General features: G+C 40.1%; 1 protein-coding gene across 1 annotated transcript in view; it reads right to left on the reverse strand.

Moving 5' to 3' along the window:
- LOC122663801 (cleavage and polyadenylation specificity factor subunit 1) overlaps positions 1-20,745 on the reverse strand; it is a 59,083-nt gene that overhangs the window by 34,173 nt on the left and 4,165 nt on the right. The window contains exons 3-13 of the mRNA XM_043859444.1: positions 20,006-20,159; positions 19,287-19,422; positions 14,052-14,197; positions 10,941-11,036; positions 10,678-10,730; positions 9,850-9,981; positions 8,350-8,401; positions 8,101-8,223; positions 6,994-7,128; positions 6,598-6,726; positions 6,243-6,320 (exon numbers count right to left, since the gene is read on the reverse strand). Of these exons, the coding sequence (XP_043715379.1) occupies positions 6,243-6,320; positions 6,598-6,726; positions 6,994-7,128; positions 8,101-8,223; positions 8,350-8,401; positions 9,850-9,981; positions 10,678-10,730; positions 10,941-11,036; positions 14,052-14,197; positions 19,287-19,422; positions 20,006-20,159 (1,234 nt within the window). The remainder of the gene's footprint in view (positions 1-6,242; positions 6,321-6,597; positions 6,727-6,993; positions 7,129-8,100; positions 8,224-8,349; positions 8,402-9,849; positions 9,982-10,677; positions 10,731-10,940; positions 11,037-14,051; positions 14,198-19,286; positions 19,423-20,005; positions 20,160-20,745) is intronic.

Here is a 20,745-nt window from a genome sequence, read left to right on the forward strand (position 1 = left end):
GCTGACTTTAGGTGGCTTAGAATACGATACATAGCATCCAAGTAGGTAGAGTATGGGCCATGCATATATTGACTCACCCGACTCACAGGTTGGTCAAGTATGGGAGAGATATATCAACCTTCCAACCAGTCGTTGATAGCCTCCTTTGTCAACTGGCTCACCATCTTTGGCCTTCAAATGTGTGTTAGTCTCAAGAGGAGTATCAATGGGGAGACAACCAAGCATCCCAATCTCAAATAAGAGGTCCAATGTAGACTTCCTTTGAGAGGAAGATTCCCTTTAAAGAAAAAGTAACTTCAATCCCTTCAAAGAAAGAGTAACTTCAATTCCAAGGAAGTAACGCAATTGCCCAAGTCTTTGATCTCAAACTCTTGTCCCAAATAGATTTCAATTTTTCTATTTCAGCTGAGTCACTTCCAATGAAGACGATGTCATCAACATAGACAATGAAAACAGTAATGTGATCAAAAACCGCTTAATGAACAATGTGTGATCAATATTACTTTGAGTGTACCCAGCTGTGACCATAGCCTTATGAAAACGCCCAAATCAGGCTCTAAGAGACTGTTTCAGCCCATATGATGCACACTTCAGCTTGCACACCTTCCCTTGAGTTTCCTTACTTGAGAATCCTTGAGAAACTTCCATATACACCTCCTCTTCAAGTTCGCCATGGAGGAAAACGTCTTTAACATCAAGTTGTTGTAGTTCCCAGCCCAAGTTAACAGCAATGAAAGGATAACTCGAACGGTGTTCAGTTTTGCAACAGGTGAAAAATGTCTCCTGGTAGTCAATCTCATACGCTTGGGTTAATCCTTTTGCAACCAGCGTGGCTTTATACCGATCCATTGTTCCATCCGCTCTCTATTTCACTGTACATACCTATTTACAGCCCACAGGTCGCTTCCTTGGAGGAAGAGAGACTAGATCCCATGTATCATTTTTTCCAAGGGCTCTCATCTCCTCTATCATAGCTTCTTTCCATCTCGAATCTACCATTGCATCCTGCCAAGACTGGGGAATAGAAATAGAAGACAAGGAAGACATAAATGCATGATAGGAAGAGGAGAGGGAATCATAAGACATAACATGAGAAACAGGGTGTCGAGTACAACTCCTCTTCCCTTTATGGACAGCGATAGGCAAATTCAAAGAATCAACACCGCTAGGAGCAAGAAGATTACCAGGTATAAATGAGATGATGGGAGGCCCTGGGTCTGAGGAGAGCGGTTGGTTAGGTAGAGCAATAGTAGTGGTAATATTTGTTGAATCTTTGCGAGACCGAGAGCGAGTAAACACCTACAATGGTTTAGCACTTGGTACACTGTCAGTATTCAGTTACTCTCCCTGCATAGAAGGGTGCACATCGAGCTCAAGAAGAGACAATGAGGAGCTGTCAAGAAGCACAATCAGCGGCACATTGTCACTAGAATGCTCCCCTTAAAGAGGTGCCGAGGAAGAATAATAAGCAGCGGACTCATGAAACACGACATCCATAGTGATGAACATCGACAAGAAGGCGGATGGTAGCACTTATAGCCCTTCTGAGTAGCAAAGTAGCCAACAAAATGTGAAACACACACAGCCAAAGACCCGCGAAGGAAGAGTAAAAGAGGACCGATGCTAAAGAACATCCAAAAGAGACCAGGAATCCAACACGCGACAAGGCATGCGGTTGATTAAGTAAGCAGCATTAAGGACAGCCTCACTCCAATAGTGTTTAGGGTCATGCATTTCAAACATTAGAGTGTGTGCGACCTCCAATAGGTGGCGGTTTTTACGTTTTGTGACACTGTTTGCGCAGGAGTATCCACACAACTAGTCTGATGAATGATGTCTTCAGTAACAAGATAGGACTGAAAAGATCCCTCAAAATATTCCCGACCATTATCACTGCGGAGAACCTTAACAATAGCATTAAACTGGGTTTTAATCATACAATGAAAAAGCTAAAAGCAATGAAACATCTCACTCTTATAAAGCATCAAATATACCCAGGCAGCATGAGAATGGCAATCAATAAAAGTCACAAAATAACGATAACCAGAAATAGACACACAATGAGGACCCCAAATATCAGAGTGAATTAAAACAAAAGGTTCAGTACTCATAAGAGGGTAAAGAGCATGAGTTTGCTTGGCAAAAACACAGACATCACAAAAAAGTAATTAGGATCACACTTTTGAAATAGACTAGGAAAAACAAGAGATAAAATCCTAAGAGGTGGGTTGCCTAAACGCCGATGCCCCCGATGTAACTCTGATACGGTGGAAGCAAATGAATCTAACTAATGAACTTGAGGGGTAAGAACTGAAGCCACAGAGTGACTGTCCTCTAGCAGATATAGACCACCACTCAATCTACCAATGACAATTGTTCTCCTTGTCACCAAGTCCTGAAACACACAATGCGATGGAAAAAAGGTAACCTTACAATTTAAGTCCCGAGTAATATGACTAATAAAAAGAAGATTAGTAGAAAAATTAGGCATATGGAAAACAGACGACAATAGTAGAGAAGTAGAACAGGAGATAGATCCTTCCTCAAAAACAGAGGAAAAAGAACCATCAGCAACCCGAACACGTTCCTTACCTGAACATGGATAAAAGGTAGAAAACTTACTAGAGGAACTAGTTACATGGTCTGTGGCGCCAGAGTCAATTATCCAAGATGAGGGAACAGTAGAAGCACAATGACCAACAAAAGGGATACCTGAGTACACAAAGTTGGAGGCAGAAGAGTACGAACCAGAGACGGCAGAAACAACAGAAGGCGGTGCTGATGAAGAAGTGGGTTTCAGCCCAGACATTAGTCGGCGGAGAACAAGTAACTCATCTTGAGAAAATTGGCCGTTGGTGGGTGCAAGAAGAGGCACCTCAGTGTGATGTGCATGAGCAGTGTTTGAGACACCACGTCCACATGTACCGGTGGTGGTGGGACGGCCATGTAACTTCCAACAATACTCCTTTGTGTGGCATTCTTTCCACCAATACTCACATTTCACGATCAGATGCTGAGCGACCAGAAGTACAGGCAGAACCACCCCATGATTGAGAACCAGAGCCTGAGCTAGTGTAGAGAGCAGATCTCTCATGAGGAACGGGTTGTAACATGGCTGTATGCCAACTTTCCTCAAGCTGAACAAGGGTATAAGACTGCTCCAAGGACGGAAAAGGGTCCCGACTGAGAACTTGGGACTGTATACGGTCATACACATTCAATCCAGCCAAAAAATCATAAAATACGGATAATATCTTCACGTTTCTTGAAGTTGGCAGCATCGGTAGAACATGTAGCCTGAAAGGTCTTGTAGAAATCAAGTTCCTATTACATGCTGCACAACTCAGAGTAGTACTGGGACAAGGATATCTTCTTTTGGGTAGTCCCATGAATTCTCTTCCGGAACTCATAGACTTGAGCAGCGTTTTCAACCTGAGACAAGGGTTAAAGCATCGGTATGTATCGTAACATATCGGCTTGATACGTATCGGTATCAGTTGGTACCGATACGTCTCTTTTTTCTAAAAAAAAAACGGATTGCCTAAAATGGTATCGAAATGTATTGGCCGATACAGGTCGATACGATACACTATGACCGATACATATCGATATGTCCGGTAAAGGATTATGTGGGTGCTTTAATACGTATCGGTATGTATCGATACGTATTGGGGATACGGTTCGATACATACCGATACCATTGATACAAACCATTAAAAAAAAAGTCATTTTGAGTCACAAACTCGATACAGCACACATCCTGGAGGAAAAAATAAGGGAAACTCTCAACTGAGAGTCTGAAATCTTCCATTTAACCAAGTTTTTTCACACTTTTGGAGTTGGGGTATCTAATTTACACTCAAAAACGAATCAAGGAGTGCTACAACATCATCCAACAAGCTGAGATCAGAGACTGAAGGAGATTTCACAGAAAAAGGTAGGTTTTCTGAAAAATGGTCAAGATACACATGGAAATACACTTTTTTGCTCCAAATGTGTATTTCCATGTGTATCGAGACCATTTCTATGTGTTTCTGTAGTGTACGATACGTATCTTTGATACGATACATCTCTTAAAATCACCCTTCCGATACAATACCCAATACCGATACTTTAAACCTTGACCTGACAGTAGGTTTCCTTGGCTGATTTCCAAATCTTCGCAGCAGAATCGAAGAGAAGATGGCCATGAGCAATCGAGAGTTGCATAGAGTTAATCAAGAAGGACATGGCAAGAGAGTCATCAGATATCCATTTTTTGTAACAAATTACCAGCACTCGTAGGCTTCACAACTTCACCCGTAAGGTATCCGGTAAAGGCACGGGCAGAAATAGAGAGGAAGCAAGAGCGTCACCACATCAAATAGTTGCTGCCCATCCAACTTGATGGAGCTAACAGGGAATGATGGGAACTCACTATTAAGGCAGGTAGGTTGATAGAGCGAGCAGAAAAATGTTTATAGACACAAACCTACCAGCAGATGCTCAGCAAGAGGGGATAGAATTGTTAGAGAGGACCTGGTGGGAACCAAGACACGTCTTGAGTCACTGCAGGTGTTCCACGCAGTAGGCCATAGCCAAAGCCGAACATAGCAGGTCGAAGCAACGGGACAGATCGGAACAAAGCAAGATAGCTCCAAGCACGATAGCTCCGAGGGAATAGAATTGTTAGAGAGGACCTGGTGGGAGCCAAGACACGTCTTGAGTCACTGCAGGTGTTCCACGCAGTAGGCCGTAGCCAAAGCCGAACATAGCAGGTCGAAGCAAACGAGACAGATTGGAACAAAGCAAGATAGCTCCAAGCACGATAGCTCCAAGCCGAATCACCAAGATCAGGACAGACCATAGCAGCACGGGCCAGCTGCCAGGCAGAATCCGAAGAAGATTGACCTAAAGGGACAGATCACCGCTTCGATGCTGGAGTAAACCTTTGATTGAATTTTTGGCAATCTTCGATCTTTAATCTTCAAACGATGGATAACATTCAGGAATACTCAAAGAGAGTAGAACCACAAAATCAGGAAAGCTGAGCCTCTGCTTCAACCCAAGCGAGAGCAAGGAGAAATTTAAAAAAGAAACCAAAAGCTCTGATTACCAACGCATTTATTCAAAACCTCGAAACCCTATAGGCAGACAACAAGCACCTATCGAACCCTATCAAGATTTCGACAATCTCACCAGTAATCTAGACAACAGAACCTTCTTTTGGATCAGAGCCCACGGATCTCGAACTCCGCTGAACAGAGTGCCGCAAGAAGAAGAAGGTAAATCCCCTCCGGAGCCGGTGCTGAGATCTCTGATTTCATTTTCTCTGTGAAAAGCAGACGATGATGGCGCCGGTGAAGTAGTACTTTCATAACAAGATAAAAATATTGTGAATCACAACAAAAGAGGATGTGTGCATTTTATAAAGTCAACACACTTGACTCAGAGCACATAACATTGTGGCATGATTCACTCTATCCACCTCTTTTTATGATCAGTTGTTTAACTCTATAAATAAGAAATATTGCAATGTTATACCCAATCAGGGTTCGGGCCCAATGTTATGAAACCCCTTTTTGTTACCCAGCAGCCAGAGTTCTTCTAACCACCAGGCACCAACACTTCAATTTTCAAAGTAAATGACTGCCAGCATTCAAATGTTTGAAATGCTCTGAATTCTGAAAGGTCTTGACCATCCTCCAGTCAAGGACTGGAACAAACCATTCCCCCTTTCAAGGGAATGGTCCAGACACTGCAACTTCGGCCAAACAGTCCTTAAAACATTGCTTACCTTGTTGCAATATTCAGTTAATTATTGTTCACAAAGACTGCAGTATGAGTAAGAGATCCCCCTCCCCAGTATGCTGTGTGGCATTTATACCTTGTTGAAGTGTGCTTTAATGGCCTCAACGGTGTGCATGATTGGGGACTCCATGTCACAGGTATGTTACATGCTAAGGAGCCTCTAAACAACACGAGAACTTGTAGGCCAGCTTGGTTGGAGGGGACCCTACAAAAATCACCCTAAGCACTTTTGGTACTTCAACTAGCTTTTAGGGATTAAATAGCTCCCCAATTAGGGCACCTTTGAACTCATTTGATGGAAATCTAAATAAATAATCTTGCACGTATGGGGAAATTCTAGCATGCAAATGATGTCACACATCTTTCTTCTTTCAATAATCAAATGATCTGAGTCAAACTGTTTAATAAAGAAAAGGTAACACATTGGACAACAAAAGAAACTTTGCCCACACCTCAGTGATTAGTTCTGGGCGTATTGACTGCTGCAGAACACAGAGAGCACCATTTTTTCCATGACCAGAACAGCACACCTGATAATCCAGAAAGAGCAATAATGTAAGGATGTAGTCCTAAATAAAAAAATGAAAAGCATCTAATAATAAAAAAAATAAAACATTCTTTTCTTTTCTTTCTTTCTTTTTTTTTTTTGGAAATTAACCAATAAAACATTCATTTGATGCATCTTCAACAATTTCACCCAACCATCACCCAAAGAAGAAATACAAAACCAAAAACAGTATATGTTGAAAGATGATACCAAATTACTCATGCAATATCAAAATTAACATACACTATATTGTTACCAACCAGTTCATAATTGCTTTGCTTAGCAATTCCTGTTGCGTTTGGGTCGGCATTAATCCTCAACCCATAAGAGAAGTCTTTCAGAGGACCAACATTAATCAAGGAATCCCTGACTGCAAATGAGAAAACCTTCTGCATATATTGAGAGAAAAGGAAAAGACTATAAAATATGTAATAAAATTTTCAGAGAGTAAAAGGTTTAGATTGAAAAAGAAAACACATAGCAGCAGCACTACACGGAGTAAGTAAATGACTTGGTTAGAGGATAAACAGTTAAGTGAAAATAAAGAAAATGGGTAAATCTCCAAACACAAGTAACCAAACTGAGATGCAACGCACAAGTAATGTCAAAGGGCATGTAAAAAAACTACCGAAAACAACGGGTGAGTATTACTCAACCTGCGCTGACTCTGAATTGTTTGGAGCTGTACCATATAATGAAAGCTCCTCACCACTGACAATATCTTGCAAAGCATCAGATGATGATCTTCGTAACCGCTTAGCTGAAGGGGCATCGGCTTCAATATCTCCCCCCTGTCACCAAGATGGCAATCAAAGATGTTACAACCGCTTATCCCAAAATCTCAAGTTGTTAAGGGCCAGAACAATGTATATCAACAAACTCCAACACCCCCTACACATGCAGGCCCTCCTACACACACACACCCACACACAGCTCTGCATGTGGCACCAAGGAGAGACAAAGCGTAGGGGCACAACAACACAGAACACAAACCCCTCACACTTGCCAGTGATTGAACACCCGACCTCTTGGCTCCACTACCATATTAGATTCCACCCCAATAGCTCGAACTATTAAGTGGAGGGCCCAACTAGTATATGAAGTCACCCAAGGTCCTAGACTAACCAATGTGGGGATATTCCCAATACTCCCCGTCACGCACGGAATGAGTGTACACGGGGTGAAACTATTCCCAATACTCCCCTCATTTGTAGCCGGAATGAGCATACATGTGGAAAGATAATGCGGGGAGGACCAATAGATGGCTTAGAAGATGGGACAAAAGAATGTGCCAATTATAGATTTGGCATTGGGATAAACATGAAACTAAGAATAGACAAACATAGTAAAATAATTGTAACAAGTAAACAACAGTCCACCTAAAACTTTATAAAGTTTAGTTCCTTTCCATTTTTTGTTTTTGTCCCTAATTCATATTGTTGACATTCAGCACAGTAAGATCTAGTAAAACATGTTCAGACAATAATAAACTATAGTATAATATGCTGCTAGACCTTATATTTGTCACCCTGCTAACTCTATCATAGATTTTATATGACAAACAAGATCAGAAGCATTAGTGATAGTTAACATTCCCTGGTAAAGGCAGTGAGAAGTAAAAGATTTTGAAGTACTGAAATAGGGGTTAGAGAAAAAAGCTTGTAAAGCAGAAAGCAAACAGTAAGAAAAAGGTAACCCAAATAAGTATTTCACTCCCAATTAATTGAAATAGTAAAGAAGAACTGTCAACTTTTGATATGAACCTCTTCCTTCACATGGGCAGAAGTTGACATCGATGTTCCCATCCCACAAGTATATTGCACAAGCATACTATCTCCCAAACGACTGGCCAAGAAAAAGAATGAGTTGCCAAGTGTTGCAATTCCCTATAAAGACAAATAGAAGCATCTTTAATTAAATTTTAGATAAGCTGCCAACTGACAAAATACATTTACAATCAAGGTATATTCAACTCAAATCTATCAATGATTATTTAAATAAATGAAGCCAACCGAAGTCAAAACTGAAGCTCTAGACTTTGAAAGTTCAAGTCTTTGCACGACCCTGCCAATTAAAAATAAGAAAATAATGTAAGAATCAACCACAAAATCGCTAGTAAACTTTGAACATAAATATAATAGCAAATATACAATTTCAAATAGAAATACCAAAGGGTAAGGAAGAAGTTCTCCTTTTCCCCCTTTCTTTCTATTATTTGTTTTCTCATCCCATATGGAATGGAAACTCTGCAGATTGAGACCATTACAGATTGGTGTAGGGTTGCTATGGAAATAGACCATATATGTGCAACAGCTAGAATTTAAAAAGATGGACTAATGAAAGTGAGGTAACTGGGAAAGTAGATGTAGCTTTAGTTTGAAACTAATACATTTGACAAGGGAAAAAAAGGATATGATGTGTAAGTATCAGTAGTTTAATATTGTTAATTTAAGCTTTTTAGTAAGCCAATATTTACTATTTATGGTAAGTACAGAGATCACTAGTCAAGTATAAGTTCTACTTTTCTTAGTAAGCTTCTGTTTGAAGGCGCCAACTAGTGCAACTGGTAAGGACATAGGCTTGAAGTCACCAACTCCTAGGATCAAAACCCTTCTTCATAGGATACATAAACTAGTTACTTATGGCGTAATGATAGTAGGTATGTTCACATGATGTTTGCGTCAGAATCTGTGTCCCCAAGTGTCATAGACTCATACACAGGTGGTGTGCCTATTCTGAAATGCCCAGGATTCGCGGCATCTTCATTATAAGAGAGAACTGCCATGAAACAATACAGCTCCAGCAAAAACAAATCCCAAATAAATTTTATTGAAACTAAATCCAGAACACTTCTCAACACATGTATCCCATCTACTAGTAAGACGCTGCACAAGTCCCACACAACATAACTTGAACATATAGAAGGCTTTGGGTGTTTCGCTTTCTGTATCAAACCTCTATTAATTACGGCATGCCTTAAACTCCCACTGACCTACAAAAAGAAAACTAATCAGCCAATAATGGCATGGATTATCTAATAAATTTCAATACCATAGCCAAACTAACATAGAATAGATTGGGCGTACTAGATATTATAGGAATGGACAGAATTTATCCGGGCTACAGTCAGCAGCCTTTACTGAATTAATCATTTGTTGTTCTATAAGTTTCATAGAGGGCGGGCCTTGGTGCAATGGTAAGGTTGCTCCATTGTGACAAAGTGGTCATGGGTTCGAGTCTGGAAACAGCCTCTCTGTGAAAGCAGGGGTAAGGCAGCGTACATTATGACCCTCCCCAGACCCTGCAGTGGCGGGAGCCTCATGCACTAGATACGCCCTTTTTTTATTATTATTCTGTAAGTTTCATATTTTTGTATGTTTGGAACAAGTCAAAGAGATGATACTACATGAACCCTTGCAAGCAAATGTTATCAGAATGAGTAAAGAAATACTTTATATTGTTGATCAAATGGGGAAAAGAAAAATTAGATGGAAGAACCGGAAGTCACTTACCGCCCATCATAAACCAATGTCAGCAGGAGTAGTTCCCCAGATTTAGTTGATAGCATGGCTACATCATGCAGCAACCAAGTTGCATGGGATGCATCAAGCTCCACATTGAAACTTGATCGAGGCATCTCTTGACTGAAACACAAAGGAAGAGCACTCTGATGTTTGAATTTTGGTTGTTCTATCAAAGACAAATAGCCAGCAACAATTTAAACCATATGATAGAAGTTACCACCAACTGAAGCAAAAACAAATAAATTCATTCATAAAAAACATGAAGCAACCTCCACTAAAAATTTTTAATATAAAAGCCATTACCCAGTGCTGGTCCCACCTATGCAAGGTAGTGGGAGGGGTGAGTTTGTATGCATATAAACAATATGAACACTAATGTGCATAGTGACTCATGCATGAAACCTTGATTCGCAGAGCAATGCAAATACTAATGCCTGAATTGTCAGAAGCAAAGTGCAGCTATACATAATATATTAGTCTAATCAATTGAAAATGTGGCCTTTCTATCCAACATAAAGTAGCCATGCACAAATTGGAAGTCAACTCTATTGAGTAGCAGCAAGCCACCAAGAGCATTTATTCATGCCAAAGCATAGCATCAATGAACTAATATGTCTTAAGATGGTAAACAACAACCCAACAGCCACATCATCCAACCAAAAACCAGTTTTTAATAAGAAAATTTGAATCTTTTGAATCTGAATTACAAAATACCTAGATAACATTCAGATAGCTGATGCTAGATCTAAACATTAATAACAAAAGATATAAAAAAACCAATATCGCATAAAAAAGAATAAGTGGACATGAAATTACCTACTGTCAACAGGAAGAGCAAAAGGGTTCAAGGCCAATGTGCAAGATGCTGACTGCAAAAGCAAACAGGGAAACAGAAGATGTCAGACCTAGGAAAATCCAAAAAGCATATGCAAGATTCTAGGTATCACTTAAAAAGAAGAGGATTTCATCAACTCAAAGGGAGAATGTTAAAAGAGTAGCAGGTATAATAAGCAAAGCAAATACACAAAGCACAAAGTTATGCCGGAAGCAAATGTGCATAAACAAGGACAAAATTTCACCTGACTGTGATAATGAATAGAATTTGCACTAATTACAAGAACACCGCCAATAGGAGAAGGCACTGCAAGAAGCTTGTAGGCATCATGGGGAAGATTCTGATGACAAGAAGAGAAAAACAGATAATAGTTTGAGGGTGAGAAAGTTCATCAGAGAGAGGATAGAGCATGTTGTGCAATTCTGGGTTGTTAGGAGCCATATTCCCAACTTATTATCACAATATGAGTTCAGTTGTACCTTCCTTCTTGATGAAACTCTAATTGGTGCAGCTCCTATTGATTTGGTTTAGAGTAGCAATTAGATCTTAGGAGCCATTAACCTTGATCCAAGGTCCAAAGCCCACAAATACAATTACAAAGATCCCATGGCTTCCCGAGTAATGTAGTGCTTCAGATAAAGGGTATTAAGGTCTTTACAACCTTGAAAGAAATCTAGTAGCATTGTAGGCATTTTAGATTATATTTTAAAGGTAGATTAGAAATGTTCTCATCTTTAATAGAATCATAGATGTTACAGGAATGTTGGTGCTTTGGTCAACTTAGTATTTGCAATCTTTATTCAGGCTCATTAATGACAAATTGTGGGAACTGGGTATTTAGTTCAGTCAAAATGTCTTATTAGGCTCTTGACTGCATGTTTTTAGGAGGCTGCAACTTCAGCCAGTTTGCTATCAACCCTAATCCATCCTGAGGGTACATCTCCACAATCCTAACCCTGCTGAACCAGACCTCAGGATGATCTATATCAGCATATTAATTGTAGTGTATAATAATATATCGATAGTATATACACAAAACTTATAGTCTTATGCACTACAGTAACATACTAAATGTAAACTAGGGGCAAGGCCTCAACACTAACCCACCTCAGCCTATACAAAAATCAACTGGTGCCTGATCAAACCAGGGTTATTCCAGCAGCCAGCCTAAGGTTGCACCCTTATATGTTCTTGAAGAATTCTGGAATAAAACACAGGCAAATTAGCTGTTGCAGTAGTTGCTTTATATTACCTATTTACACTGAAAAGTTAAATTCTGCCCTTTTAACTTCTTTTTTTCACAAATAAGCAATGAATTGAAGAGATTGAGCCATATAATTAGGGTATGACTGGTTTTAATGAAGTTGATGCAGATCTGAAGACTTATTCAAGGAAGAAGAAATCCAAGTGAGTGGGCCAATCCATGGCCTACTAGTTACTGTTTTGCTTTTGTTTTTACTTTTACTGATTTCTATACTTAATTTTATTTTCAAGTCTTTGTTTTGTTAATTGAACGATGGTCTAATTCTGGTTCAATGTTTGGGTAAATTTAACTGTTTAAGTTGGACTAAATGGGCTTATTTAGTGGAAATAAGCTTTCGGTTGGGCTATATATGTGTTGGGCCTTTGATCCCATGGGTTTTATTGTGGCTATAGGCTAGAAATACGGGATTAGTTAGGTTAGTGTCTTTATTTCTTTGTTATTTCACTTTTCTAGTCAATTTAGGTTACCATATTAGTTAAGTATTGGGTTAGGCCTTTCCTTTTCAATGTTTTGAGTCTATTTTTTGAGTTTTCTATGCAAGGTTTTAAGGGTGGCAAGCATTGTACACGAATTTTAGAAAAAGAAATCAGAGTTGCTGCTGCTGCAACTTGTCTTCCTTGCTAAGAACTCCTAGTGTTTGATCGAGGATGAAGGAATCAGTGTTTGATCCGATTGACACCTTGCGGTGTGAAGCCCGGGTGGATCGTTTTGTGCTCTTGTTCATATACTAATGCTGGTTTCTTGTTCTAGTTTCTATTTTCAAATTATAGCCATTAACAAGTAAGTTGTTCTTGAATTTTTCTGCAACTAGAACCTAGCTTTCTTTTAGATCACATACTAGGTGTTTTTCTAGATTGAGCAACCAGTCACCCAATTGATTTGAATTCTTACCATACCTTCATCATCCCTAGAAAATAAATTGATTCAAATTTGACCTAGTTCTGATGGTCAGATTTGAATTTTGAAGATATCCCTGTTATTCCCACCATGGTACTAAATCTCGTTTCGTTTCGGTGTTTCGGTTTGACCCAAATTTCGTCGAAATATGGTATTTTCTATGGGTGTAAAATGCCAAAAATGACCTAGATTTCCGAAATTTTCGAAACGAGATTACCGAAATTACCGAGATTTCCGAAATTTCCAAAACGAGATGACCAAAATTTCCGAAATATTCGAAATATTGCATTTTTTCATATCGGACTTGCGTTTCGTTTCGGACAGGTCGAGATACTCGAAATATTCGATATTTCGACCGAAATTTCACGAGTTTTAGTACTATGATTTCCCGCCCCTACCTCCATTAACACACTGTTTCAATCCTTTAAACCTTAACCGATCCTGTTTTCTACCCTGATTTGGCCACTGTTTACAAACCTATTTCAAGTCTGAAACCAGTAGCTAAATACTATAGTCTAACCCTAATTTCAGAACCTAAAATTATCCTTTTACCCCTACTCCTACTGCAGCTAGGATTCAATCATAACTCCAAATCTAACCATCAGATTTGGCTGATACTTTCAGCATACTTTCTCCCCTAACCTACCTACACTCAACCTAAGTTCTAAGCCCATCCAATCATCTGATTTTTGTTATTACAATTCATCATAATCTGAACTTATCCTTTGATTCAAAGATCTTGTTATTGGCTACTGATTTGAGCATTCAAACCAGTATTACATTAGAAGTCCTTTGAGCTATTTTCCATTTCCAACTCTTGCTAGCATAATTGAGGCATATACTGCTCTAGAAAAGTACTAGCTTGTCCCAATAGATATATGCAATTCTATCAAGACGGAGAACTATGAGACATGCACATGTCCAACAGGCCATGTGACTGCCCAATACATTGTCGCAGCTGCTGCAAACCCTGTTGGTTCCTACTTTTTATGATTATGCAGTAGCCACATCATAAAGTTTCAACAGTAGTCCAAACATTAGAGCCCATAATACTACTGCAAGACAGACCTATATGAGGTTTTGCATTCTGTTTCACAGATTCAATAATCTAAAGGTTTTCATTGAATTGTTACTCTTTCTTTTTTTTTGGATTAAAAAAATTTTAAATTGCTTTTTAAAAGTTAAATTACTCACTACAGCAGACCATATGAGGGGATGCTGCTTCAAAGTAGTGCTAATACTAAGCGCAGAAATCATGCATGTGTGATGCTTCCAAGAGATACGTCCTGCCCATGTAAGCTCGCGTTCATGAAGGATTACCATAACAGGCTCAATGTAACCTGAATATTGAAAAATAAATTATTAGACAATGGTTACAGAAAAATAAAATTGGCGGAGAGACATTGCTCTAGTTATAAAAAAATCCCTCCGAAAAACCAAATATAACCAAAAAAAAACCCACTTATACCCTGGCTACATGTCCACCATTATCTAGCCATACAGAGGAATGATGAGTCCAATCTAGATAATGAGGGACCCTCTTGGTTAGCTACAATTGCACTAGTCATCTGCATCGTGTCTCACCATGCAAGGCACATTTCCCTCTGAATTAACAAATATTAATGACTTTCTTCTAAGAAAAAACGTGAGACACAAACAGCTTTCCTACATAGTACTACTGAGATGAAAATCATGTAAATAAAGCTGATGCAGACAAATTTTGAAGTCTTTTTCTGCTTCCCCCTAAGCTGGCATGTGCAAAAATCCAAGCCGGTGAAAGCTCCTTCGCAAAACAAACTCCTTAAACCCATTTTCCAAGGGAACTTAGCAAAACTATCATACATCTCTAACACATCCAAGAAAAATGGGAAATTGAAGCAAAACAGATCACACAAATTCCAAGAATAACAAGGAAAAGAACAACATAAACAGTAATAAACAAAACTAGCAGCAGCAATAAAACCTCAGTAGCAATCTATGATAAAGGCAAGGGCAGCGTGCTTCTCGTGCCAAGTCGAGATCTTTGCCCCAATTCTCCTTAGACTTAAAGAGTTCCTGCGTGGGTGGATTCCCCTCCTCCGATAGGGCCACCTCCGATCTGGACGTTGTGATCTATATCACATCGATGCGTTATGTGTTTAGATCTGTACATCTCATCGGTATAAACTACTAACGATACCCCTCACTCCGAGGTCCCCTACCAACCAAAGCCGTCCCTATGCCATACTGTTCACGTAATAATTTTATAGTTTCTAATGTTATAATCTCGTGGCTATTGTAGATCAGCAAACTACAATAATTATTTGCTGATTAATTATCACTATCTCCGTATATTGAATATTAAACACATTCCAAGAAAAACACTATTTCCTCTTCTGACCCCTTTTTTGCCCCCTACCTTCTGTACATCCTTGTCAACCTTCCCCTGCTCCCGCCCACCATTGGCCAACCACTTGTTCCCATCCTTTACTTGACCTGCCTTGAACCATCCTGAAGACTCCTCTTAAGTGTCTTCCGCCCCTTCTCCCTAATCCCCCTTCAAACCGTGGTTATTCCTCTTTATCTGTGCCCCCAGCCCTAATCACTACCCCCAACCTAACCAGGGCCCTCCCCTTGGCCCTCTTTTTGGTTCTGGCCCTAACCTTAGTCCCATTTTGTCACAGCTCCACCTAAACGCCCAAACCAACCCCATCCACCATGACCCCACACTCCTGATTTGCCCCTTGGGTCAAACCCACCTAATCCTACCCCCTGGACCCGACCCACCCATTCTGCCTGACCCGTCATCCTCTTCACCCGCTAGCGCCCCTGACGAGTCCTCCCTGGTTCAATCCCCACCCCCTTGATCCCATCCCCTTCACCCGCTAGCGTCCCTCTCATCAAATCTTCTCATTGTGCCTTTTGTTGTTTGCTTGAAACCCGAGTTCTCCCTGAAAAATGCCTTCCGCATTGCCTCCTCGATTGCCCCTTCTTGGTCCTTCCTCTCCAATTATGATTGCTGCCCTAATAGTCTTTTTGCATCCTTTGGGACCCCTCTAAAATTCTTATCTCCATCTCCTCCTCCTTCCCCCCCCCCCCCCAATTTCTGCACCTCCAACTCCTCTTCCTGTTTTCACCTCACGGTCGTTTATGCCTTTAACCGTATTGCTGCCAGGATTCCTTTGTGGGCTGACCTCTCCCTCCTTAGCACCCAAGTGGGTTCCCGTCCTTGTTTTTTGGGAGGAGACTTCAATGTAGTCAGATTTAGACATGAGAAAATTGGCAGTACTCCCCTGGATCTCACCTCAGTTAATGCCTTCAATGACTCCCTTGAAGAATTAGGCATCAATGACTTCAGGTAGTGCCCCGGTTCTCACCTCAGATAATGCCTTCAATAGAGTTAACCATACTTTTCTTTGTCTCATCCCCAAGAAGGAAGGTACTTCCTCCATGTCTGACTTCAGATCCATCTCTCTTTGCAACCTCCTCTATAAATTCATTGCCAAAATCTTGGCTAATCGTCTCCAATTGGTGGTCCCTTCCCTGGTCAGCTCTAATCAATTGTCCGAGGTTTTGATCGGAAATCCCATTCCCAAGCTACTCTAATGAAAATTGGCATCCACAAAGCTGTCGACTCTCTTCGTTGGGATTTCCTTTGTGATGTCTTAACTCAGATGTCCTTTCCCCTGTTTTTATCCACTAGATCCACTCTTGTATCTCTTTCCCCCAATTCTCCATCCTCGTGAATGTCTCTCCAGCTGGCTTCTTCTCCTCTTCTATCGGTATTCGCCAAGGTTGCCTCTCATCTCCCCCATCCCCAAATGCAAAGCCCCTCAAGCTCAACCATCTCACCTTTGTTGACAACCTACGATCCTCTCCAAGGTCAATCCCTCCTCTATCTCTTCCATCATGTCCTCCTTGCACCTCTTCGAGAGTCTCTCAGGCCTCTGCATCAACTTCCTGAAATCCCACCTTTTCCTCTCGGGTGTCTTCGAAGTAGAGAAGGATGCCCTCCTTTGCCTAATGGGGTTTTCCCTTGGTTGCCTCCCCGTCAAGTATCTGGGTCTGCCCTTGATCCCTGCTAGGTTGACTGGTCATCACTCTACCCCAATGCTTGACATTATTCCTCAAAAGCTCCAGCTTTGGAAGGGCAAACTTCTATCTTATGCTGGGAAGGTTGAGCTGATAAGATCCGTTCTCCAATCCTCCTATATTTACTGGTGTGCCATTTTCAGGCCGCCTAAATCTGTCATCACAGCCCTAGAATCCGTACTTTGTACTTTTCTTTGGAAAGGAGCGGAATCCTCCAAATTCCTCCATCCCCTCAGTTGGGCTGCTACTTGCCTTCCCAAAGCTGAGGGTGGCCTTGGTTTGAGAAGAATCTGTGATTCCATTATAGCAAGCATTCTCAAACTAATCTGGAAAATCACCTCTAAGCATGATAGTATCTAGGTCAACTGGGTTTACTCCTACCCTCTCAAAAAGGATTTCCTTTGGACAGCCCACCAGTCCGTAGATTCCACCTGGGCTAGCATAAAATCCTCCTCCTCCGCCCCATTGCTCTTAGAGCTACCATCTCTAAGATCGTCGATGGGACATACACCTCCCTCTGGCTTGAACACTAGCACCCTATGGGAGTCCTCTTTTCCACGGTTGGTGCACGAAGGGTTTACTCTTCTGGTGATGTAAATAAGTCACTTAGAGGGCTTATTTTATTGAAAATAAGCTTTGGGTTGGGTTATGTAGTTGTTGGGCTTTTGATCCCATAGGTTTATTTTGTTATTGGCCAATTTAATGGGCCTAAAATATAGGTAGAAAATAGGAAAACGGGATTTACTTCCTTAGTTTAGTTAGAGTCCTATTTTGAGTTTGTTTTCTTTATTATTTCACTTTCTTAGTCAATTTAGGTTACCTTATTAGTCAAGGATGGGGTTAGGCCTTTCCTTTTTAGTGTCTAAGTCTATTTTTGAGTCTTCTATATAAGTTTGTAAGGGAGGCCAGCAATGGTACACGAATTTGATTAATGAAATATTGGCTTTAGCCTTTCCAAAAATCCTGAGATAGGTTGGGGGAGAAGCCCACGCTGAGATAGCCATTCCCTTCCTCAACCCCCTTCCATCGCTTATTGAATCCAAACCCTAATTTTGTTCAAATCGAGTTCAACAGTGCTACAAGCTGCAGGGATTTCTTTCAACTGATTGTCACATTGATTTCTTGAAGATTATTACATCAAGATTATTGCTGCTTCAACAGGTTACAAATTTGTAGGTTTTTATTTGTTACTTCAACCAAGGAAATTGTTCCCTCATTTGAGTTCCCATTGTTCTCTTGTTTCCCTTATTTTTAGTTATTGTTCTCTTGGTTCCCTCATATGATTCTTTTTTTTTGTTTCCATTGCTCTCTTTCTTGTTCTTTAGAGACATTATATACAAATCAACATCAAAATATCCCCACTTCCAGATCTGACGAACCGGAAGACTTTCTATCTCTATATTTTCCTTTTCATCTTGCCTGGGATTAGACCTATTCAGGTTCTAGTCTTACATTATCTGGTATCCCCAAATTTTCCTTTGTTTCCTCTATCATCCACCAAGGTTCCTGCCCCCCCCCCCCCTTCCATCCCCCCTGGCCTCTGTCAGGTCTGGGCATCCCTCCCCTCCCAACCCCTAATCTCTCAATATCTGACACTGTTTCCTGGCTCCCCTCCCCAAATGGCCTCTTTAGCTCCTACTCAGCTTGAGACTTTGATAGACTTTATGCCCCCACTATCCCTTGGCATAACCTTGTTTGGTTTAAAGGTCATATTCCCCCGTCATAGCTTCACTATCTGGAGAGCCCTCAACCATTGCCTTCCCACCCAATCCTTCCTCCACCTCCAGTTGACTATTTCCCCCTCCAATATCCTTTTTTAGAATGGCCTCGAGGACATTGACCACCTTTTCTTCTCCTACCCCTTTGGCCTCTTTAGTTTGGAAAAAAGCTTTGGAAACCTGTTGTCCCCGCCATAGAAGATCCCTTCCCTTCTCTAGGGAAGGATTGTTCATTGATGAGGCCATTACTTACTAAGGACCCCTTTTCAAATAAGTAAGTTAATTTAGATGCATAATATTATAACAAAAATGGAAATCGATTGTCAAATAATTATCGATCACAAGCAACGATAGCCAAAGCTATTATAGTGACCATAAAATAAAAATTAAAGCAGTTTCTCCAAGCAAATTAACTTTTCAAATATGTAAACAATTTCAATTTAATTGATTTCCACTACTGCCTTTTTGGAAGGTGGCACGAAAGCCATATACAAGGCAATTCTTTAAACATCCTAAGTTTAACAGCTCCACATCCTAGCCATTCTCATAGTTACCGATCACATATCTGCTCACAAATGATAAATAGACATCATGTTTTAAGTACATGGTCAACAAAGAATAATTGATAAATTGCCCTCACCATGTACAAATGTAAAATCTTTCACATGCTTCATATCCAAATCACGTAGGCTGATTACATACGATGACTCTATTCGAACAGATACTGTGCCTCCAGAACCACTAGCCTCATCATCTCCAACTAAGCCATAACCAGCCTAAGAAAACACAAGAAAATTAAGAAGACCAAGTAATCAAAATGGAAGAAAACCTCTGGAACAAAGTTTACCAAGTAATCAAAATGGAACAAAACCTTTGAAGCCAAGTTTACTCATGAAAACAAAGATACCCTTTTTTTCATTTTCTACTCAGTAAACTAATTTCTGGGGCAAGCTCAATTCAATGTTCCCCTTGTGGAGGATGTACTACCATATACTTCTTAAATATAAATTAAAAAAAGTTAATTATTAAAAAATATATAAATATGTGTGCTTAACATCCATAACAAATGGATTCTAGGCAAGACAACAGTACATTTCAACGAGTCCAGTCCATCAACAAGAATGTATCACACTATATCAGAAGACAAGCATTGCTACTGCAGCAATACATGCATGTCAAATTGCCCCATACAGTCAAATTGTCTTGTCATGCATCTCCATGCATGTTAATGGAAAAGTCACAGCAAATGAAGGATTTCTGCAAAATTTCTTATCGCAAAAATGTATTAATTTTCTAAATTGTTGCACTTCCTTCAAAGGCAAAACAAATTCTGAAAAAAGACATGTTATCAGAAGGCACCTGAGCAGCCCGAAGTATTATCATTTGCAGGCCATAAACAAGAACTCCACCGCAACGGCCCAAAGGATCAACCTTTACCAATGGACCTCCAGCAAATGATTCACGACCTCTTTTCAAATAATTCCACTCTGAACCCTCGAAACAGTGCAAAGAGCTGCAGAAAGGATAATAACAAAGATGCAAATCATGAAATTACCACCCCACCAGATAAAACAGATAACAAGAAAAAGAAATGTTTTTGTTAGATAAAACAGAAGTGTCCTCCTTTTCAATATTAATAAGAGTTGTCTTCTGCAATTGTCATCTTCCTTTCAAGGGCAGACAACTTAAGAAGAAAGAAGAAGGGAGGCAAACAAGGTACGTAAACAAAAAAAATTAAACAAAAGATAGCTTTCTGGATATCATTCATAAAGTCATTTGAGGCCCCAAAAAAAATTGGGGATGGGGGGGCAATATCCACATACATTTGTCATACAAAGGGTGATTATGAATAAGTTTGATCCGAAGCACCATCTATGCTCTAGAAGCATGGTTCAAAATATTATCTTGTAGCATTGTGCTATAGTGCTTGATTGTAAATTTTATTTTAAAGGCCATTTCAGCCTGACCGAAATGAAATTTTTGGGTTTTATGGCTATTTCATTCTGCACTTTTGGTGGATGTATGTGTGCACGCATATGTAAAGACACATGTATTAGATATTATATATCAAAGAGGAATTTTCCGGTTGACACCTCAAG

The sequence above is a fragment of the Telopea speciosissima genome, chromosome 6, assembly GCF_018873765.1.
Source record: "Telopea speciosissima isolate NSW1024214 ecotype Mountain lineage chromosome 6, Tspe_v1, whole genome shotgun sequence".
NCBI classification, from domain to species: Eukaryota; Viridiplantae; Streptophyta; class Magnoliopsida; order Proteales; family Proteaceae; genus Telopea; species Telopea speciosissima.